This window comes from Pinus tabuliformis, chromosome 3_1, assembly GCF_031772625.1.
Source record: "Pinus tabuliformis cultivar Carrire ecotype Pingquan chromosome 3_1, CPIR1, whole genome shotgun sequence".
NCBI lineage: Eukaryota > Viridiplantae > Streptophyta > Pinopsida > Pinales > Pinaceae > Pinus > Pinus tabuliformis.
The window spans coordinates 372851479-372874739 of record NC_142301.1 but is presented as its reverse complement, the minus strand read 5'-3'; the positions used below and the strand labels follow the sequence as shown (position 1 = coordinate 372874739).

The window sequence follows — 23261 nt, the reverse complement described above, 5'->3', positions numbered from 1 at the left end:
TATAGTTAAGTTCAACTTGGTCTAGCATAGAGTTAGGTTAGAGTTAGGTAAAGTGTGTTTCTTTACCGTTGTACATTTTGTAACTTACAATCTGACGGTCACGATATGTAGTGATCCGACGGTTCACTCTCACCTCGGTATTACCGACACTTGATCCGTGGCTTGACACCCGATTGGTCCATGAGTTCTATTTAAAGCGCATGGAGGGTCATTGTTCGGGTAATCTGTGCATGAGAGAAGCTTATGTAAATTTTCATTCTTTGATTAATAAATTGTCTGTACCCACGTTGGGACAGGCCGTGGACTGTTTCCCTCCTTGCACTCTGAGGGTTTTAACCACGTCAAAAATACTGGTGTATTGATTTGAGATCTGGTTGTGAGCGGTGTCCTCTTGGTATTCTTTCTGAGGAACTTACCCTGTAAATTCCTACATGGTATCGGAGCTATTTGAGGGTCGCGTCCGTTGGTGATCCAAATCTGAAGCCGGTAGAACTGCATGCGGCTGTCGTTTCCTAGATCTGCTGTTTCTGACTGCTTTCGGGCCGAGAGGACTGCTCTGTTGCGTTCGGAGCATCTGTTTCAGTGAGGAACCCCTTTCGTTTCACGCGAAAAGGTTTCCGGTAGCCCTAGCTGCGTCATTTTTCAGATCGGGAGGTATACAGTGTTTTTTTTGCAGTTTACTGTCATTTTCTCTCTGCTTATTTCGGTTTCGGTTTATTTAGCCTTTTTTTTTCCGGATCTATACCTTTCATTTCTGCGTATGCTCTTTGCCCTGCGACTCTGTGCGATCTGGGCAAATCAGAAACAGAAAGAAAGGATTTTTCTCATGCGTATGCTCTTTTCCCTGCACCTTAGTGTGATCTCAGAAAATCAGAAACATTGAGAAAAATATTTAGTTTTTCGGCTAAAAGCTAACTTTGAGATTTTTTTTTAAAATTTCTAGTTTTTTGGCTAAAGCTAACTTCGAGCCGTAAGGTTCGTTTTTCTTTGGATATTCGTGTTGGGTTTTGTGTTTTGTGTTTTGTAGGGGAAAAGAGTCTTCCCAAGGCAAGCACGCAAATAGAGGCCCCCCCCCCCCTCTCTCTCTCTCTCTCTCTCTCTCTCTCTCAAATATTTTGTATAGATCAATTGGTTCAAAGACCTTTTAAGAGAGTAGAGGTCTTGGGTTCAAGTCTCCATTTTGTGGGGGCGGATTTTTTCATTCCCGCACATTCGCGCACTTTGCCGGCAACGTCAACAATTTTTTTTCAAAAAGCCATAACTTCTTCATCCGGAAGCCTTTTTCAGAGCCGTTTTTTTTAAAACCGCCTATTTTTTCGAGATCTATCCATTGGGCCACTTACTTTCAGCATCTTCAGCTTCAGTTGTTTTTCAAAAAATGGAAAGTCCATGCCAAGTCATTCTTGACAGCACTAACTACTTCCAATGGGTAGCCTACATGGGAGATTTACTTAGAAGTAAAGGTCTCTTCAGAATAGCCACAGACCAAGAGAAGAAACCCAAAGATGAAGACAAGGCCGAAAAATGGGAAAATCGACAAGATCAAGCACGTGGTTTGATAGGAATGTCTGTTTCTCCTGATCTTAGATTCCACATTGCAGAAATTGAAACTCCTCATGAAGCATTAGAAAAACTTGCTAAAGTTTTTGGGATTAAAAATGAAATTAGAGCCCATCAACTTGAGAATGAGTTGCTTACTTTGGATCCTAATAATTTTTCTTGCATTGAAGATTTCTTGTCCAAATTCAAGACCCTTAGATATCTCTTGGAAGGTGTTAAAGTTAAGAAAGAAGATGGTAACCTTATTTATTCCATCCTTACTAAGTTGGGACCAGCCTACTCTGTATTTGTTTCCACTTTCCATTCTACCAGGGAAGCTTTCATTTGTCAAGGCAAAGACTACAAGCCCCCTTCCTTTGACTCCTTTTGTGATTCCTTAATAAGAGAACAAGAAAAACTCTTACACCTTGGTCTTCTTAATCTTGGAAACTCTTCCTCGAAAGCGTTAGCCGCCCAGCAGCAACCAAATTCAAAGAATCCTAAGAAGTCTTATCCTCAAAGGAATGGTCCTAAACCAACTCAGCCTCAAGATGAAAGATCATTTCAGCAATATGACAAGACCAATAAAAACAAATGGAAGAAGACTGACAGACATTGTAACTTTTGTAATCGAGATGGCCACTTAGAATCTAAATGCTTTAAGAAGATGGAAGCCTTGGAAGCCGCAATGAAGAAACATAACATCCATCTGGAGCCTACTTCAACTTCAACTTCCGGAACGGCATTTCTGCATGTCATCGTCAATCATCTCAGTCTGGTTATGCATTAAATGTATCTTCTTCTTCTTCTCATTCTCATGAGTGGCTCATTGATTCTGGAGCCTCTTGTCACATGGCCAAAAACCAAGCCATGTTTTCTTCTTTAAATGATTGTAACACCAAAAATATATATGTTGGTGATGATAGATCTCTTAATGTTGTAGGGACTGGAACTGTTCATCTAGACAATGGTCAGTTTAATGATGTATTATGTGTTCCAAACTTATCCTGCAACCTTCTATCTGTCTATCAGATAACTCATTCAGGTGAAGGTAAAATTGTTGAATTTTCACCTCATGATGTTGTAATCAAGGATCTAAAAGATCCTAAACAGATTCTAGCTACTGGTCTTGCTGATGATTCCAAAAGGTTGTATAAGTTTCACAACTTTGGGTCATCCCATCTTCCCTCAGTATTTGTTGCTCATAATGATGAAGTGAGCAAACTTTGGCATGAGCGGTATGGTCACTTAAACTATCGCTCCCTTCAGCATCTATGTAAAGAAAACATGGTGACAGGTCTTCCTATGGTATCTTGCAAAGATGGTGTTTGTTCCGGATGTGTACTCGGAAAACATCATCGGGACAGTTTTGACAAACGTGCCTCTTGGCACGCCTCAGCCCCTTTACAGCTTGTGCACAGTGATTTATGTGGTCCTCTTCCTGTTGCTTCATTCTCTGGCTGCAAGTACTTCTTAACTTTCATTGATGATTTCTCCAGACGCACTTGGGTATACTTCTTAAAACTCAAGAGCGAAGTATTTACCACCTTTTTGGCCTTCAAAGCATTCGTTGAAAAACAATCTGGACATCAAATTCTTAAGCTAAGAACTGATAATGGTGGAGAATATGTTAAAAATGCATTCATCAACTTTTGCACCGAAAATGGAATTCAAATGCAACATACTGTTCCATACACTCCACAACAAAATGGTGTAGCTGAAAGGAAAAATCGCACCTTAAAGGAAATGGCTAATTGTATGCTGCAATCTAAAGGACTCAGTCTTAGTTTTTGGGCCGAAGCAATTAATTGTGCAAATTATATAATCAATCGCACTCCTACTAAGGTTCTAGAGAATATCACTCCAGAAGAAGCCTGGAGTTCCATTAAACCAGATGTAAGTCACTTTCGTGTGTTTGGAAGTGAAGCATGGGCCCATATTCCAGATGAAAAGCATAAAGCCTTAGAACCTAAGAGTGAGAAATGTACTTTTGTTGGATATTCTGAAGATGTAAAAGGCTATAGACTTATTCCATTTAAGTCCAAAAATGTTATCATTAGAAGAGATGTAAAATTTGATGAAAATAAATCGGCCTGCGAGCCTAGTCCGGCGGATGTGCCACCTCTTCCTATCTCTTCTATCTTTGAAAACATTTCTTCTTCTGATGATGAAAGCGAGGATGATAATCCTTCCCCACCTTCTCAGGATCCTCAACTTCCAAGATGGGTCCGTGCTACTCGGGATGCAGCAGGTGATCTTGCCGGTGATCCTACAGATCAGCGACGTACACGTTCTCAGTTTGAAAGAGCCTCTTCTTTACTGGCTCAAGCTCCAGTAAATCATGATCCTGACACTTTTGCAGAAGCTTCAGGCCATCCACATTGGGAAACAGCTATGAATGAAGAATATCATTCATTGATGACAAATGATACATGGGATCTTGTTCCTCTACCAAAGGGACGCAAACTTGTTAGATGCAAATGGGTTTACAGAACCAAGTATGGACCAGATGGGAAAGTTGATAAACATAAAGCTCGTCTAGTTGCTAAGGGCTTTTCACAGGTTGAAGGCATTGACTACACTGAAACCTTCTCTCCAGTTGCCAAAATGAACTCTATCCGCCTTGTTCTTTCCCTTGCTGCCTCTTTAAAATGGGAAGTCCATCAAATGGATGTTAAATCTGCCTTCTTGCATGGTGACTTGCAGGAAGAAATCTATATGGAACAACCCATTGGCTTCATACAAACAGACTCCAGCCTCGTTTGTCGACTTAAGAAATCCCTTTATGGCCTCAAGCAAGCTCCTCGAGCTTGGTATGCCAAAATGGATAGCTTTCTTTTAGAATCTGGCTTTTCTAGGTGTCATTCTGACAATACTGTCTACACCAAGAAAGTGGGCAACTCTCTTATCATCCTTGTTCTTTATGTTGATGATCTTATTCTTACTGGTAGTGATCCCAACCTTATAAACCATGTGAAGTCCAGCCTTAAAAAGAAATTTGAAATGACAGACTTAGGACACTTACACTATTTTCTCGGTCTTCAAGTCTTGCAATCCCAAGAAGGTATTTTCCTTTCCCAGTCCAAGTATGCTTGTGATATTCTTCGTCATTTTCACATGGAAGACTGTAAGCCAGCCCCTTCTCCCTTTCAGTCTGGAGTCAAACTTTCAGTCTCTTGTACTTCTCCTGAAGTTGATGCTACCTTATACCGTCAACTTGTCGGAAAACTCTTGTATTTAACCCATACTCGTCCTGATCTTTCCTTTGCTGTTGGCCTTGTTGCTCGTTTTATGCAAAACCCCCGTGAAAGTCATTGGAAAGCAGCTAAAAGAATACTTCGTTATGTTCGAGGTACAGTACAGTTTGGGATTCATTACAGTGCCAAAGCAGCTCCTCTGTTAGTTGGTTTCACTGATTCTGATTGGGCTGGTGACCTTGATGATCGGAAGTCTACTGCCGGTTATGTCTTCACTCTTGGTTCAGGACCTATTACATGGGCTTGTAAGAAACAGGCTGCCATTTCTCTTTCGTCAGCAGAAGCAGAGTATCGTGGTGCCGTGGAAGCTAGTAAGGAAGCCTTGTGGCTTCGTCAGATCCTATCAGAATTTGGCTTTGAGCAGCAGCATCCAACCACACTTTGGTGTGATAATCAAAGTGCCATTCAGCTATGCAAAGATCCAGTCCAGCATCAGCGCAGCAAACACATTGAACTACACATGCACTTCATCAGAAAGCTCATTCATGACCATGTTCTTGAAGTGCAATATTGTCCAACGGATGATCAGGTTGCAGACATCTTCACAAAGGCTCTCACAGAGGCGAAGTTCACTAAACTTCGATATATGCTTGGAGTTCAGGAAGTTGTCACTAAGGGGGGATAGGCTCTAGTGCCTCCTTCCTTCTCCTATTGTGTCATATTTGTAAATCCTTCAATCCTATCCCAAGTTGTTCTTAAGGGGGGATGTTAGGATATTCCGACACATAGGATATAGTTAAGTTCAACTTGGTCTAGCATAGAGTTAGGTTAGAGTTAGGTAAAGTGTGTTTCTTTACCGTTGTACATTTTGTAACTTACAATCCGACGGTCACGATATGTAGTGATCCGACGGTTCACTCTCACCTCGGTATTACCGACACTTGATCCGTGGCTTGACACCCGATTGGTCCATGAGTTCTATTTAAAGCGCATGGAGGGTCATTGTTCGGGTAATCCGTGCATGAGAGAAGCTTATGTAAATTTTCATTCTTTGATTAATAAATTGTCTGTACCCACGTTGGGACAGGCCGTGGACTGTTTCCCTCCTTGCACTCTGAGGGTTTTAACCACGTCAAAAATACTGGTGTATTGATTTGAGATCTGGTTGTGAGCGGTGTCCTCTTGGTATTCTTTCTGAGGAACTTACCCTGTAAATTCCTACAGTTGTTTTCTTTTGTCTCAACCTAAGAAATGGAACCAGAAGAGGAGTTAGCAATATTAGTTGTCTTTCTTACAAATATAATAAGATGGTAATTGTACAATGCTTGTTTATTTTTCCTCCAATCTTTTTTTTGTTTAAACTTCTTTACGTGTTGTCCCAGAGGTCACAGTATTGTTCCTTCACTCTGATACCAATTTGTCACGATCCTACAATAGACATAAATTTTTTTTTCTTAATCTTTACCTTCATAAACTTTACCATATCCTTAATTAACCGCATACACACTGCCACATCATACTGCCTACTCGAATCATCAAATATCATTAAGGGATACTCGGATCATCGTAAGTCTAATCAAATGTCATTCTTTATTTTTTTTTGTTTGTATGCATTGGATGTGTTTCTTGGCAACCGGATAAATGCGTTGGATGTTTGCATGGTGACCGGAGTCATAATCCGGCGTTGAGTTGTTGAACTGCATTGAATTTTAAGGACAGTTGTTTATTACTCTTCAGTACAACTGGCCTGCCTTTTCTGCTCGGCCATGTGATCGGGCAGGGCCCCGTACCCTCATTCCCCGCGCCTTTGGTTCCCGCTCTAATTCGACGGTGCGGATCAACAGATCTGGATCCGAGGGTGGAGGTTTGCCGGAGGGTTTTGGGGTTCATATTAAGTTGTTTTGAGTCTTCATTCGGCTCATTTGGACCTGGCGCCGCTCCCAGGTTTGGCTTGTCTCTCTGCGCACAGGGGATTCTCCCGTTCACTCTTCCACCGAGGCTCTATCCGCTGTACAGGAGTTATTCAACCATTCCCTGGGATTTACCTATGCAGGTAATGGCATTCTCTCACAACTAATTTCATGGTTATTTCTATTATGAATACTCTCTCCTACAGGTCACACCGATGAATTTGTAAGTGTTAATGGTTTTCGTGTTTCTTTGTTGTGTGAAGGAGGACGCTACAGTCATGGAATTTTCCGATATGAAGAATGACAGGTCCTCGGCAACCTGGCCTACCTCTCCGCATATCAGGTAGGCATTTTTGCTCGGATGATTTCTGGGTGAGGGTTTGGGGTTTCCCTAATTGACGGTTGCTGCTACGGGATTTATACATACTTGTTTTCTATTGCTTGCTTTCAGATTTCCATAATTTGGCAGAAGTACCCAGGACAGGGTCCTTGGGGTTTGCCTCCGAGGCTAATCGTGATTTTCATACTCTCAGGCTTTGTTGTCTCAACTTGCCCCATTTGGGTTGTGAGGAAATAGTCAGTTCTTTGTCAAACGGGAGGTGCCCATGGCAGTCCCCAGTAGTTTAAGTTATCTCATTTTCCTTTCTGCGTTTCATATACCATTTATCTATTTGTAATCATATAAGAATTATAGTAGTAAAGACTACTAGCTTGGACAGGGTCGAGGATTATGATACCTCTCCGTTTTTCCAATGAATGTTATTGTTTATTTCGGATTCGCAGCTCCTTGGAAATGATTACTTAGCTTTGTATATGTAAATTTATTTTCTTGGGTTCTTCAGGAAAGTTTAATAACAGATTAATCTTCGCTCTTGAGAGCCTTGGCTCCGGAACTTTGTGAGCTCGATTTTCTGCAAGTAATTATGTGTATATAATATCATTACAGCAGCTTATATTCTCATAGCTCTATATTACAGCGGAACTGCCATTATCTTCATAAATGTAGGCATTTCTGTTCTGTTGCGACTTAATGTTTTCTTCGAACTGCTAGAGTTCCTTACTATTGAGATGTAATGGTTATGATGTAATGACTATGTTTATCATGGAAAATAGATGTTCAGTTGATTTCTAATGGTAGATTCGCCATACTGCTGTCGCATTTTGCTACTGTGATTATGGTGGTAACATACAGTTTGCAGCTTCGATGTTAAATTGTATAATGATACAGTTAGAGTCTGGTTCATTGCTTTTTCGAACCTCCCCCTTTTGTTATACATACAGCGGAAACTCATAATTACAACAATTTTGTTGGTTTGGAGGATGTTAAGAGATATCAGCATAACCATAATTTCCACTTAGACATAATTGAAGAATGACTTGCCCACATTGAGCTACGCTTCCAATGAAAACCAATTTCTCATGACCCTCTAGGACCGAGTGTTCATACGATTCCTAACACCTCTTCACATACTTGAGTCTACATGATTGTTCACCAATTTTTGTTTTTATAATACATCCATAGATAGTTTTCCTATACTAGAAACAATGATACTTCATAGATTATGGGCTAATTACTCCATAGGTAGGTCAAAAACATTTGATTTCCCATTAAACATATTAGCTAGATGAATGTATAAATTTTACATGATTTTATGAGAAAATACAATCTATACCTACCAAAAAGATTCTAGATAATTATTTCGGTTTTTTATAAATCACACTTACATATAGTTAATATCATAAATAATAAAAATAAATTATATTTTTATTTTTTTATATGTAATTAATATCTATATATATAATTCACAACAATAATAAATTATTTAAATTTTTATACATAATTAAGCTACAAAAATAACTTAAAGAAAAATTAAATCATTTATAATAATTAATTAATAAATTACAAATTTATCATAATCAACCATAAATAAAATTTAAAAATAATTAATATTTATAAAAATATGTATTAACCGACAATATTTTATTTATAAAAATATAAGTGGACTTATTACTATTGTCACATGAAGAAAATTAACATGGACAAAATTGACATGGCCACGGCACAATAAACCAAACCTATCCACATAAATATAAACAATATAAACATTTTCATACGGGTACATGGATTTGGGCGGATTGTTGCCTAACAATATAAACATTTTCATACGGGTACATGGATTTGGGCGGATTGTTGCCCTGACCTCGAAGTAGGTGACTTGTTCCATTCTGATCGATGGCCTAATCCTTTGTAAACGTAGTGTTTAATGAAAGCATACATGTCAACTCCTCCATGTGGAGCACGAACGGAATCAGACATGTCCACCACACAATAAAACAAAACTATCCACATAAATACAAACATTTTCAGACACGGATTCAGGCGGATTGTTTTCCCGACGTAGAGGTAGGTGACCTGCTCCACACAAATCGATGGGTTAGTTTGTGTCGGCTTTTACGTGTTGCAGAAATCTATATTCGCCATTGTTTTAATAGTTTTCTCAGTATGAAAGCCCATGGGGTGGGGGTTGTGAAGTCATATGTCGCAAAAAAACTGTTGTACAGTAAAGAAAATAGCGTGAAACTTTATGACGCTATATCAGCTTTGCCAAAGGATGTTTTCAGTTGTTGCAGGAGTAGGCATCTGTGCTAGAGAATGTCATTTGTATTTTAAAGAGTTATGAGTATAGAACCAAAATGGAAAGGCCTCATATTTTCGCAATGGGAAAATGAATTGAAAATCATTACAACAGGCGTGGTAAAATTCCACTGGTTAGCCCAACCCAATGGAAGGAAATTTTGTCAAGGGTTTTGACTCGAATAATTTTGATTTAAATTATAAAGAGTATTTGTATTAAATAATTTTGTGTGTTGTGTTTCTTGTAAAGATATTAAGCATTACATAATTAAGTCATTAAAAATTTTAATTGTTTTTTAATAAAAAATAGATTTTGTAAATGAATATTTTATCATATTTATATAATAAAATACAAAATTTACAATACATAAAGTTGTTAGGTTTAATAGACTTTAATCTGTATTAGAGAATTATATAGGTTTCATTTGGCCAATTTTTGATTTATTTATTTTCAATTTACACTTCTAATTAACATACTTGTCTAGTTCTCTAGTGAAGTCTCTTAGGATATGGAAATATGCTTTGGATGGAATAGCTTTTGCTATTTTTTGATTCTTTCCATAATGTTTTACATAGATTTCTCCTTTGCCACAGAGCCTTTGACCAGGTGATATACTATTAAAAGATAATCACTCATAATCGTTTGTCCACCAGATATTTTTGTTAACAAAAATCTCCACTAAAGACCATATACCTCTACTTGGTTATTTTTCTTGTAACCAAAATTCCATAAATATCTAAATATTTTGTCTTCTTCTAACCATAAAGTACCCTCCCCCTTTTACCACAAGTATGAGAAAAAAATTATTAAACATTATATACATCAATAAAAAATTATTAAACATTATACATATCAATAAAAAATTAACTCAAAATAAAATAGGAAAGTGTATCACATTCTTAAAATGAACTAACTCTCCGCTTTGCGGTAAGAACAAGAAAGTGTATCACATTCTTAAAATGAACTAACCTCTACCCTTTGCTGTAAGAACAAGAATGTCATTTGTTTTAGTATTTGTTAATGATTTTTTTAATTACTTTTGTTTAAAGTTTAGGTAGAAGTTGAAAAATAATACTTTCATGTAGTTAGATTTATATAATTTAGATATTTGGTAAAAAAATTTAAAGAATTGATTTTATATTTTATTAGATTTATATAATTTAGATATTTGGTAAAAAAATTTAAAGAATTGATTTTATATTTTATTAGATTTATGTAATTTAGATATTTGGTAAAATCATTTAAAGAATTGATTTTATATTTTATAATTATAAATATAATGTAAAAATAAGACTTCACAATTCATCCATAATCATATGATCTTAATAAAAAATATGGGTTGCATGGATTTATATCTTAAGCAAATGGAACTCAAAATTTGCGTGTTTTGAAGATCAGGAACGAGCATTTTAGGTAAGGATTGCAGCTGAATCTCAAGCGTTTGTAAGGCAAGATTCGCGCTTTTTGAAGATAAGAAACTAGCCATTCTAAAACTAGCATTTTGGGTACGAATTCTGTGTTAAAATCTACGTGTTGTTTTTGTCTTTCCCCTGAAATTATTGTGTGTGATTGACAATGCAAATAAATTATTGTGTATCGTTAAAATAGGAAATTGTATAAATGTAGCGTATAAAAATAGAAAAAAATTGTTGAAACTGTGCTGTAATTATTTTTATTTAAACAGTTAAAATGATTTTCGCAGTGCCCTTTCAATCTCGTGAAAACATCAACAGAAAAAAATATACCGAGTTGTGGAGTACACGTATTCCTAGCATTTGCATCCTCGAGTATGGCTTCTAGAATCTGGACATTACTGGTCTTTCCATCGTCCAGAACAGTCTTGACATTTTCCTGGGCGCAACGTGAAGAGATTGATATCTCGACCTGGTTAGGTAAATTGTGGACGTTTCTCTGTGTTGAAACGCGAGCATAAAATCCATTCACTATTCCACTAATGGCCAAAGTGCTATTACGAGTTTTATGCATAGCTATCAAATTCGCTCGTATCGGGGCAAAATTTTCATAAATTCGTGAATTCGATTTGAACAACGAATAGTTCGATGAAATTTGATTCGTTCGTTCAAAGTTTTGTTCATTGGAGCCACTTTTAAAAGCAACAATACTACGTGTTTTCTAAGGAGTTAGGAGGTGGCTCACCATGGTCGGAAGGTAAATCTAATCTTAAAGTGAATCGGTTTTTCACTGGTTTAACAACCATTGGGCCAATTGCCTGTCGTATAACTGAGGGGTGCATGAACCCTGATCCTACATGAACGGTACATGAACCATTTGATAGGGCCTTGACATATAAGTTAATGCAAGAAGAAATATCTTCTCTCTTGAGGGAATAAATACATGGTGAGGGTGCTAGCTTTGGATCTCATCTATTATCAAAATTTGGTTATTTAACTGGTTAAGTTGTTTACCTTGTTAGTCCCTGCCATCTGGCATCCGGCAGGGACTATAGTAACCGTTCGGAGGGCAGATAACATTAAATCGGCGGGTTTTTTAGTGGTATTTTTAGTTATATCATAAAGTTTGCACTTCAACTTCTGTTGGCCATCTTATTTGGCCTCTTCCCGAGGCGGAAGAGGCCGGACCATATCTTAAACTGCTACTTACCCACAATCAACTGGCCTTGACGGTTTGCGGTTTCGATTTAATGCTGACATTAATTCCTTAATTTTTACTGTTAAGTGCGAATGGGTACATATCCTAAGTTGCTTGTTCTTTGAGCTATCTGAGGAGGCTGAACGTGTCACTCTGCATGCAGAACAGATGCTGTATTTCTTGCCTCTTACTCGTGCTTTACATTTGGTTCATCGTCCACAGCTTGAATCCAAAGCTTATTCCTGCAACCTCTAAGCTATCATCGTCCACAGCTTGAATCCAAAGCTTATTCCTGCAACCTCTAAGCTATCGCGACTGGATTTCACCGCTACCATTCGACATGGCTGCATGTGTACACAGAGCTTCCATGGAGTCCCTCAGAGCAGGTGGACTCTCCCTTAAAACGCTTTCAGTATTGACTGTTAATTAATATTCGTAAGTTTAACCATTTTTCCCAAATTCATTACAGGGCTGTTGCGGCTCTCATGTCGTTCTTGGTGAGCAGAAATGGAGAGAGCGCTGGTTCAGCTCCTTTCATCTGCACTGCGGCTCTCATGTCGTTCTTGGTGAGCAGAAATGGAGAGAGCGCTGGTTCAGCTGCTTTCATCTGCACCTGCACCAGTACCACAGAAGACAAGGTATAAAACTTACCGTTGAATTATCCTCCATTCTGTACTCTATTTACAATAATCGTTTCACATTTAGGTCTCTAAATTTGGCTATGCATGCAGGCTTATTCACCCAACAAAATGGGGTTTCTCCAGTCCCGGTGGCTGCCAACGGGTAAGTCACTCCCTCAAGGTATCGCCTTCCTTGTAGTCACGGTAACAATTTTTCCTTTTTCCTATGTGGGTATTATTTCATTCCAGTGATAATGTTTGTTTACTTGAATGTAGGTCGCAACTTCCGTTGTGGAACGAACTTCTGGTTCCAACATTTGACTCATTCACCATTCCAGGCTCCCTTGGAAAAGCCTAAATAGTTCTCAAGACTTAGCTATTGAGGGTTTGATCGATTATAGCATGAATACGATCTTATTATTCAGAACTTAAAGATATAAATTTCGTGTTAAAGATTTGGGGTTTCAATGAGCAGTTTTGATTGTAATTTCTGGGTTTTTCTTTTATCAATTCCATCCCTACAGGATTGGTATTTTCATTAATGTATGGCTTTCATGGCTGACAGAGAGACCCTTGCATCCAACAGGGTTGTTTCTATGCCCATGTGTTGTTTTAATATTAGATTATTTATCACACATTTGGACTTTTTTGGGAGCACACCTCTGTGTCGTCTCGAACTAACCAATGTTACAGTCAAATAATAAATACATAACCATTTTTATTATGGCAAGGTAAATTCTTCTTTACAGGAAATTTTTATCATTACATAATTCCCTTACAGTTTGGCTCGCACTGATTTTACATGATTGTGGTTCAACATATGTTATTCTAAATGGTTAATCGACTCTGTCTATTCGAGTTTTTTCTTTGTAACTTATAGAATAGAAAAGAAATATGAATGCAAGTATCAATTAGCAATTTAGCTCTAGACCAAGCTATGTACAAATGTATCTAACTTACAGCAGTGCAGCGAAGACTCGGTGAGTACTGGAGAATTCTTCAGAGAAGATCTATCGCCTCTGCAGGTGCTCGCCTGTGGAAAAGCTGAGAAAACAAACACGTCACTTTCTACAGTGATGCGAAAGGAGTAAATTGGAGATATAACAGTTGCCAATAGCAACCTTCTGCCAAGGGTGGGCCTGTATTTGTGGAAACTTCAACTCTGGATAATTAGCATTCATGCATTTAATCTGGATCGGATGTCATCTTCATGGAGATCTGTAATAGTGACCGAAGACAGATGTTTTGGATTGTTACAATAAAGTTGCGAGCATGCAAGCCACGTGTTATATCTGTGCTGAACACGGGGCGAGGCTCAACAGACATGTTTTTAACTTGCTTTTCGAGTAATCTTTTTAAGTGAGGTTTTTATTACCTGTGTACTTGAATATGACTTATAATATGACTTGATAAAGCGTTGTCTCCGTTTCCATAAATCAATGGTCGGCAACTGGAAAACAATTTTTATTTTCTACAAACTTTGCAGTAATTATGAAATTACAGAAGGAATATAATTAAATTCTCTGTAACATGTAAACATACCTGGCACACCACGCTTCTGCTTCTTTGTTAGCTTTCCTGGCAATTGTCTCCTTGCATGCTCGCTCGCTGTACCTGAACAAGGTTTCTGGACCGAAACCCTGAGTAAATGCGAATAGAAGTATATTTATAGCTATAAAAAAAAATATTAGGTGAAATACAATATGTACATATGGGTAGTTAGGTTGAAATCGAAGGGCCAGTAAAGCGCGCATGCATTTGACTTGTTGTTAGAGGGTCTCAGCGCAGCCGAAACTCCACCTTCCAAACCGTCAAACTGTTGAGGTAGCTAGATTTTATTATCAACCGAATGGACGGCGCCCTATTCGTTATTATCGATATCTAATTTGACTTGCTTAAATATTTTAATAGTCAGTTTTCAAGGGAGCGTGGTCGCAGCAACACCCCACCTTTGAGGACTGTCTAACCTTCTACTAAAGATCGTGATGATGATAAGGCCTCCGTTTTCCACATACTCGTGAGTTCTTTTGGAGTTCACTGGTTCACCTACTACTCGTTGGTGTGTATAGTACTTTAGCGAGTATTATAAGAAATGAAGGGACCCAGTACTGGAATTTGCCGACCAAATTGTCCTATTTTAGCTATTAAATATTTATCAAAGTCTTCCATTGCCCTATGAAATCTCGGTTGGGATAAAGCTTAAGTTTCCCGTGTTAATAGAGATTTCTCTTTGAAGAAAAGCTGTGCGAAAAGGCAAATTTTTGATAAGCAGACTATAAATATACATCTAGATTAATGCAGCTCTCTGTAGTAATATCATGCTATTACCGCAGCTTGTAGGGTCTGATTACCGGCACCGGCTTGTGAATTCACATACACACATAATTATTACATATCCTCTGATGGATACTTTCATATTCCATATTTTCTGAATGTCTTGCTGCTTATATGAACTTTTTTCATTACACTGCACTTCTCACAATTTTATATCTGTGCCGAACATAGGGCCCAGGCTCAACAGATATGTTTTTAACTTGCTTTTACTGTATTCTTTTTAAATGAGATTTTTATTATCAACGGCCCTCGTGGCGATAGGGAACGCACACGTGGAGGGTGCTGCTGCCCTTGATTTAATGATATCAGCAAGTTCTCATTCTCAACCTATAAATTCAATATTAAAAGCATCTCACTATGCCTATGTGCTATCATTATCGTTGGCGGCAATCAGTTATGGTAGGTGGAATACATGAACTCAGATAGAGCTGCGTAGGCAGAGGCAGCTGGAGCTACAGTTGACTTAGTTTTACTGGAGTCCCCTGGAGGACGCACCAGAGGAAGCAGCAGGGGCCAAGAGGAAGCAGCAGAGGCATTGGCCCCAAAGGAAGCACTACCAGCCATAATCCCTTACATCCCATTGCATCCAAGCTGGTCGTTCAACTATGGATTATGGCAGGGACTAGCTGCGTCGCAGCCCATCTTGTTATTGTTACTGGTTATGTTGCTTGGTATAAGTCTAGATTTTGTGTTAGTAGAGTGTGCCACCCGACGCAGAAATTGAGCTTGAACTCAATGAGTGTGGTTGTTCGCTTTGATTTTCTAATGGGAGATGAAACTGATACATTTGTTTGGATCACTTTGCTAAGAATTTGTGGGCATATAATGCTAAAGTATGAACGCATATAGATAATGATAATAGGGTGTATTTAGAAAAGTTAAGAAAAGTTACATTAAAAAAAAGGAAAATTGAAACAATTGTGAAATTAAAAAATTTATATTTTTCATATTAGCTCTTGCTGTGTAAACATACCTGGCACACCACGCTTCTGCTTCTTTGTTAGCTTTCCTGGCAATTGTCTCCTTGCATGCTCGCTCGTTGTACCTGAACAAGGTTTCTGGACCGAAACCCTGAGTAAATGCGAATAGAAGTATATTTATAGCTATAAAAAAAAATATTAGGTGAAATACAATATGTACATATGGGTAGTTAGGTTGAAATCGAAGGGCCAGTAAAGCGCGCATGCATTTGACTTGTTGTTAGAGGGTCTCAGCGCAGCCGAAACTCCACCTTCCAAATCGTCAAACTGTTGAGGTAGCTAGATTTTATTATCAACCGAATGGACGGCGCCCTATTCGTTATTATCGATATCTAATTTGACTTGCTTAAATATTTTAATAGTTAGTTTTCAAGGGAGCGTGGTCGCAGCAACACCCCACCTTTGAGGACTGTCTAACCTTCTACTAAAGATCGTGATGATGATAAGGCCTCCGTTTTCCACATACTCGTGAGTTCTTTTGGAGTTCACTGGTTCACCTACTACTCGTTGGTGTGTATAGTACTTTAGCGAGTATTATAAGAAATGAAGGGACCCAGTACTGGAATTTGCCGACCAAATTGTCCTATTTTAGCTATTAAATATTTATCAAAGTCTTCCATTGCCCTATGAAATCTCGGTTGGGATAAAGCTTAAGTTTCCCGTGTTAATAGAGATTTCTCTTTGAAGAAAAGCTGTGCGAAAAGGAAAATTTTTGATAAGCAGACTATAAATATACATCTAGATTAATGCAGCTCTCTGTAGTAATATCATGCTATTACCGCAGCTTGTAGGGTCTGATTACCGGCACCGGCTTGTGAATTCACATACACACATAATTATTACATATCCTCTGATGGATACTTTCATATTCCATATTTTCTGAATGTCTTGCTGCTTATATGAACTTTTTTCATTACACTGCACTTCTCACAATTTTATATCTGTGCCGAACATAGGGCCCAGGCTCAACAGATATGTTTTTAACTTGCTTTTACTGTATTCTTTTTAAATGAGATTTTTATTATCAACGGCCCTCGTGGCGATAGGGAACGCACACGTGGAGGGTGCTGCTGCCCTTGATTTAATGATATCAGCAAGTTCTCATTCTCAACCTATAAATTCAATATTAAAAGCATCTCACTATGCCTATGTGCTATCATTATCGTTGGCGGCAATCAGTTATGGTAGGTGGAATACATGAACTCAGATAGAGCTGCGTAGGCAGAGGCAGCTGGAGCTACAGTTGACTTAGTTTTACTGGAGTCCCCTGGAGGACGCACCAGAGGAAGCAGCAGGGGCCAAGAGGAAGCAGCAGAGGCATTGGCCCCAAAGGAAGCACTACCAGCCATAATCCCTTACATCCCATTGCATCCAAGCTGGTCGTTCAACTATGGATTATGGCAGGGACTAGCTGCGTCGCAGCCCATCTTGTTATTGTTACTGGTTATGTTGCTTGGTATAAGTCTAGATTTTGTGTTAGTAGAGTGTGCCACCCGACGCAGAAATTGAGCTTGAACTCAATGAGTGTGGTTGTTCGCTTTGATTTTCTAATGGGAGATGAAACTGATACATTTGTTTGGATCACTTTGCTAAGAATTTGTGGGCATATAATGCTAAAGTATGAACGCATATAGATAATGATAATAGGGTGTATTTAGAAAAGTTAAGAAAAGTTACATTAAAAAAAAGGAAAATTGAAACAATTGTGAAATTAAAAAATTTATATTTTTCATATTAGCTCTTGCTTTGAAAGGAAAAGTTAAGAAAAGTTACATTAAAAAAAAGGAAAATTGAAACAATTGTGAAATTAAAAATTTTATATTTTTCATATTAGCTCTTGCTTTGAAAGGTAGTAAAGTGAAGAAAGCAATAAAAATAAAAAATAGGTAAAAATAAATTATTACTAATTTTTAAAATATATTTCTATTTTGACAAATGCTACATAAATAAGTTTAAAATGGTGATTTTTTAAATATGTATTTATTTATTAGATAATACTGAGAACCTTGTTAGATTTTTTAAATCCTTATAGATTTAAGTTGTCTAAAAACTAGTAGGTGTGAATTACATGTCCAAAATATAGAATTATTAGAAAATATTCAAAATTAAAATGAAATAAAATAAAAAATGATTAAAATATCTTTGTGGTTAAAAAAAATAAAATACATATATTCAAGTCTTTAAGATATATAATATCAATTTTTTTGGAATTGAAAAATTTTCATTAAATTTTTTTTCTTATATTTTATATAAATTCAAATTCGAACCTGATAATTTTAGTTGAGTTATGCATAGTATATTTTATCTAATTCGAATCCGAACTTGGTAACTTTGGTTGAGTTGTGCCAGAGGCTTGGTGGTGGTCTGGCAGATCTTATTACCGTGTTGTTCCAAGGCGCCTTACTTGATAAGTGCTCCAGAACTGCCATCCTCATAGCAGTAATTCGAGTTCTCTCTCTCAGCGTATCTCGTCAATGAATGCTCTCTCACTGCCTCTCGTAACATTGCTTGGCGATATCTTCGCCATTATATTGCCTCATTGAATGTTGAATTATTCAAGTTTATTCCAGACTTTGTTAAGCATTGCATGTAATACATGTGTGTTGATGCTGGCACTTAACTGCCTGAGAGATATACGTGTTAGCGGTGGCAAAGAATGCATGTCTTAGAAATATGCTTTTATGGTACAGGTTCGATCGTTTGCAGAAATTTATGAAAATATGTCAATTTTTACTTTTTATTTCAAAAATTTGGTTGAAGCCAGCTCTAAATTGATAAATTGATGATGGGCAAACCCATTCTTTTATTTATGGTAAAATATTCAAACCCCTTTACAGATAAGCCTCCTAAGAACGTCCTCCCTGGCGTTTATGACATCGAAAAGACAGTGAGCAGAGGCTATGTTTATTGCCTGCCCATCGCTTCTCCACATCCTGAACTACGCCTTATCATGTCGGACGTGACTGTAGGCTTCCCGAAGCGTCGCAATGCATATGCTCCCCCAAGGCCCAGCCCTACTTCCTAGCACACGCAGGGTTTCTCCCTCTGATTTGTTCATAAGCCCCCGGAGCTCCGAGAGTCTATCTTCCGCGCAGGGGAGTGACAGCTTCTTTGTTATTAATGTATGATGAAGAGGCTCCTCACGATGTTGATTATGGTACCCATTAGTGGAAGTCGCCATTTGAAATCAGTTCTATATATACACACAGACTGTGTCTACCTATGTATATCTCACAAAGTTATTTCTGGAAATGAAGAATTATGATTTATATATATATCAATGATAATGTGTTTTGTGTATACAACACGATGCTTGTGAACAAAAGCCCTATGTTTGAGGACTTGGTATTATACAGTTAAGAGAATATGCGTATAAGTAATTAATGTGGACGGCAGGCAGGGTGGTGCCTTTTCACGGAGGAGTTGGCGGATGGACAGATGGAAAACAGTCGTGACTGATAATTGACTCAGCGATAACATTAAAGGATAAAAATTACAACCCATGATTTAAATTTGAAATCTTGCATTGGACTTGGGATGAATGGCAGAGGTGGCGAATTACTATTTCAGTGGTGGCCCATTATTATTTTGGATGGGTGTGTTGCACTATTATAAGTAGGGGGGTTTTAAGACAATATTTGAGTCAATTGTCTTAACTTAAGACAAAAAGAAACTCAAATATTGTCTTAAATATTGTCTCTAAACGGGTGTCTCAAAATATAATGTCTCAAAAATTTGTCTCTATAAAAACAATATAGGACACATTATTATTGTCTCTATAAAGACAATTTGATTTGTCTCTCTAGAGACAATTTCATTTGTGTCTCTTTAGAGACAATTACATTTTTGTCTTTTTAGAGACAATTCCATTATTCAAACTATTGTCTCTAGAGAGACAATATAAAAAATTATTTAAAAAAAATAAATGTTCATAATTCAAACTATTGTCTCTCTAGAGACAATATAAAAAATTATTTAAAAAAAAAATAAATGTCCATAATTCAAACTATTGCCTCTCTAGAGACAACATAAAATATTATTTAAAAATAAATAAATGTCCATAATTCAAACTACTGTCTCTCTAGAGACAATATAAAAAATTATTTTAAAAAAAATAAATGTCCATAATTCAAACTATTGAGTTAAAGATGTTTCGAATGCATGAAGATATGAAAGCAAATTCAAACCGAGAAAAAATTTAAACTGAATGACATGGGAGAATATCAGTTATTTCCCATGGCACTTACTTTTGCTCTTGCTAGGGCGATTGTTAGGACAATATATAACGCATGGACAGTTTCCAACGTAAAGATGAAGTAGTGGAGCTGGTTCATGCCAGTGAGGGAGACTGGAGGATACTTACCCTTGAATCAAGAGGGAATGAATAATTATCAAACTATCATAAATATCTTGAATCATATCAAATGAACTAACATGATCTAAGTAACATCTAATAGCATTGGGAATTCGAACACGCAACATAGAGTTTGGTGTCCACCTCAGAACAATGATCGATAGGAGGGGCCATTGATTATTCCTTTTGACATGGAAGCATACTATAAGCCATTCCTTTCGGTATACAAATCTTAGAAATGGGCTTCTCTCCAATGGTCAGTAGAAACGAGATGAATCCCATAAGCATCAGTTCTGCAATCCAAAAAAGACCATTTAAAATGTATTATGTCAGCCGATGTCATGTGATGCAATCTCATTCTGAAATTCTGAGAGTTGCTAAAAGATAGACTTGCTACAACGATCTGAATACTTCTTATGAACAGCTCTCAACTTATTTCCTCCCGTATTTAGGTGAAAATCAACGATCTGAATACTTCTTATGAACAACTCTCAGCTTATTTCCTCCCGTATTTAGGTGAAAATCAACCATGAAATACGCACATTCCCTGGAACAATGCACATAAATGTTATTACCTCAATGTACAGAGTTAACAAAATGTGCATACACCTCTCGACGCTTAGTATGCGCATTAGTATTAGATAAAGATTCAATTCAGACAGGGTGTTAGTAGTTGAGTTCCAGCATATAGTTGATCAAGACACAATGTTCTGGCCGTAGCTGATCAACAATGCCTGCCTGTAATTGATGAAGAAATCTAAAATGTCTAGGAGTAGGATTCCTTTAGAAGGGTAAAATCATTAAAAGCATGATGCTTTAAAAATTTTAAGGCTTACTTCAGGTCTGCTTCAGAGTAGCCTGTATGAAGGGTAAGTGTTTTGTTCCAACATGGATCCTTCCTCAAAGTGCATCGAGCAGTGTAGATAGTAGCAATAGCAAGCATTGATGGACTGTAGATAGTCCATGCACTTTATGGACATATCTTGCCATGCCAAGCACTTAATGTCCAAGAGGCTTATAAAGGGATAAGAGGCAAAAAGAGGAAACAAACATATTCAACAATAAAATAATAGAACGAACGAGAAGTGAAACAAAGCCAAACCACATAGCCTCCAATTCAAATATAAGTAGACAATACTGGCATCCGTTGTATGATTGCAAACAACATAAATGTTTTCATGTCATTGTCAATAAAATTGAATGTAGGCTAAGAGCATCATGCTTTGAATTCCCCGAGACTCTAACCAAATATTTTTGTTGAATTTACAATTTCTTTCATCCATTAGGACATCAGAACATGCTGGAATAAGAACACATGACATACTATTCATGTTCTTGAATATAACTTTAACACCATGTATAATCATAATTCCAAAACGCTTGGTAAGCAATAAGAAGCACTATTTCTATACAGTTAAAAAGTGGCCATCAAAAGATTTGACACAAGTTAGCAAGACTGATGGTCCCAATGCACAATTATTTTGCCAAATCAGAAAATACACATCTTTGGGGATGCACACTACTGCAAATCTAGAAATATTTACATTAATCTAGGTGAAGAGAGCAATTCTCCTAGTTAAGCAGATAACTAACTCTCGAAATTCTTCTCTGGCATCTCCGTCACTGTCTTTAAAATTTGAGAATTGTCGTCAGTAATACTTCCTTGTGTCCAGCGTTTTAACATCTCCAAGGCTGCTTTTGGCTGATCCATTGGGACCATATGACCTGCATCATGAACCTGGTGCAGCAAAATAGAAGATTCCGTAAGGAAGAAATTATCTACTTGTACAACGAAATCAAAGATGATCATCGAGTGCCTTTTACCTTGAGAAAACTGAGTGGTCCATAACTGGTTATTAAACCTACTTCCTTATCGTCTACAAGGAAGGATTTTGTAGGTGCCTTCTTGAAATTCTCACTTCCAGACCAATCCATGGAATTCACCCATCTTGAATTGCCTGAAAGACACATAATTTGAACAATTAACTTTTCAATTTTGAAGATTAGACTGACAAGCCTGAAAAACACAACTGCAAATAAGTTAATAACAGACTTAACACCTAAATCATAAAGTCATTCTCCAAAACAAAAACAATATGTTATATGTATACAGTATCATTACCTAACCAATTGCAAATGAGATCATATTCTCCTGCATAAACTAGCAACTTAACACCATCCTCCAAGAGTGTTGGAATGCCAACTTCCATATTCCGCATCCAGTCAGTAAGCATAGCTTCATAAACCAAGGGGCTACAGGAGACAAATTTTCGGCTGCCAACCCCCAGGGCATCCCTAACGGAACCCTGGTTTAAGTAATTCTCCATATTTGAAAAATCATAGCACAGGCCACCATTGCACTCCTTCCGAACATCATAGTACTGCAAAATATAAAACAAAATAATGAAAACTAATATCGTAAGATATATAAAACAACGATGACAAACTACATTTTAAGATACAAAATGCTGATAGAATAAACATAATGTCTGGCTGTCCAGTATTTATAATTTAAGTCTTACATTGATATTCCCAGCTAATGCCATAATGGAATTGAAAATTGAGGTGCACACCAAGTATGATGCAAAGCATGTGACAGTCCCTTCGGTACCTGGCAAGTTATCACACCGGCTATAATCAGAACCTACATTAAGAACCTTCGATAAAGGATCCAGCATAACATCAGCCGTAACCAGTTACTTAAAACACTTCACAAATGGTAACTAAGGATCATAAAGCAAACAACATTTAGCCATCAAGCTTCTCGCAATTTAAAACATAGTAACAAGATTTCAATATGAACACATACAAATCTAGTTCAGTAAACAAAGTATACATCTCATAAATATGAAAATATGCATTTTGTTCCAAATTTTAATAGGATTTCAGCCCCATGAAAAAATATTCCTTGAAATTTGATGACTAGTTTATATTTATAGGTGTCTATTTCTGAGATTTTTGGGCTGTTTTTTATGGATTAAAGGTCTACAAGTATCAAATACATGAGATATATTATCAAAAACGATAAAAAGTGGACCATACTACAAAATGTTTGTAAAAACACACAATAAACAAGAATGA

General features: G+C 37.3%; 2 protein-coding genes across 4 annotated transcripts; one reads left to right on the top strand and one right to left on the bottom strand.

Annotated features, from left to right (window-relative positions):
• Positions 1-11981: 11981 nt before the first annotated feature.
• Positions 11982-12908, top strand: LOC149187268 (uncharacterized). Of its 3 annotated transcripts, none has more exons than XM_089412775.1 (4): positions 11982-12278; positions 12362-12530; positions 12624-12693; positions 12789-12908. In XM_089412775.1, exons 1-4 carry the CDS (start codon positions 12241-12243, stop codon positions 12872-12874), a joined length of 363 nt encoding a protein of 120 aa, XP_089268901.1. In that variant the 5' UTR covers positions 11982-12240; the 3' UTR covers positions 12875-12908. The 3 variants fall into 3 exon arrangements, with proteins under 3 accessions (XP_089268901.1, XP_089268903.1, XP_089268902.1); XM_089412777.1 differs by having other exon boundaries at positions 11985-12278; positions 12398-12530; XM_089412776.1 differs by having other exon boundaries at positions 11994-12278; positions 12624-12675; positions 12789-12902.
• Positions 12909-21564: 8656 nt separating this feature from the next.
• LOC149187267 (serine carboxypeptidase-like) lies at positions 21565-22831 on the bottom strand. The gene is made up of 4 exons (XM_089412774.1): positions 22703-22831; positions 22303-22561; positions 22005-22138; positions 21565-21918 (listed from the first exon to the last, which is right to left on the bottom strand). Exons 1-4 carry the CDS (start codon positions 22724-22726, stop codon positions 21769-21771), a joined length of 567 nt encoding a protein of 188 aa, XP_089268900.1. The 5' UTR covers positions 22727-22831; the 3' UTR covers positions 21565-21768.
• Between the last annotated feature and the right edge of the window lie 430 nt (positions 22832-23261).

Excerpts from the sequence above, each read along its gene's own strand:
- LOC149187268 (XM_089412775.1), top strand. The coding sequence starts at position 12,241 with ATGTGTACACAGAGCTTCCATGGAGTCCCTCAGAGCAG. Across the intron at positions 12,279-12,361 it reads CATGGAGTCCCTCAGAGCAG|GGCTGTTGCGGCTCTCATGT; the intron begins GTGGACTCTCCC and ends AATTCATTACAG. Across the intron at positions 12,531-12,623 it reads CCAGTACCACAGAAGACAAG|GCTTATTCACCCAACAAAAT; the intron begins GTATAAAACTTA and ends CTATGCATGCAG.
- LOC149187267 (XM_089412774.1), bottom strand. The coding sequence starts at position 22,726 with ATGGCATTAGCTGGGAATATCAAT. Across the intron at positions 22,562-22,702 it reads CATTAGCTGGGAATATCAAT|TACTATGATGTTCGGAAGGA; the intron begins GTAAGACTTAAA and ends TATATTTTGCAG. Across the intron at positions 22,139-22,302 it reads TCTCATTTGCAATTGGTTAG|GCAATTCAAGATGGGTGAAT; the intron begins GTAATGATACTG and ends TGTGTCTTTCAG.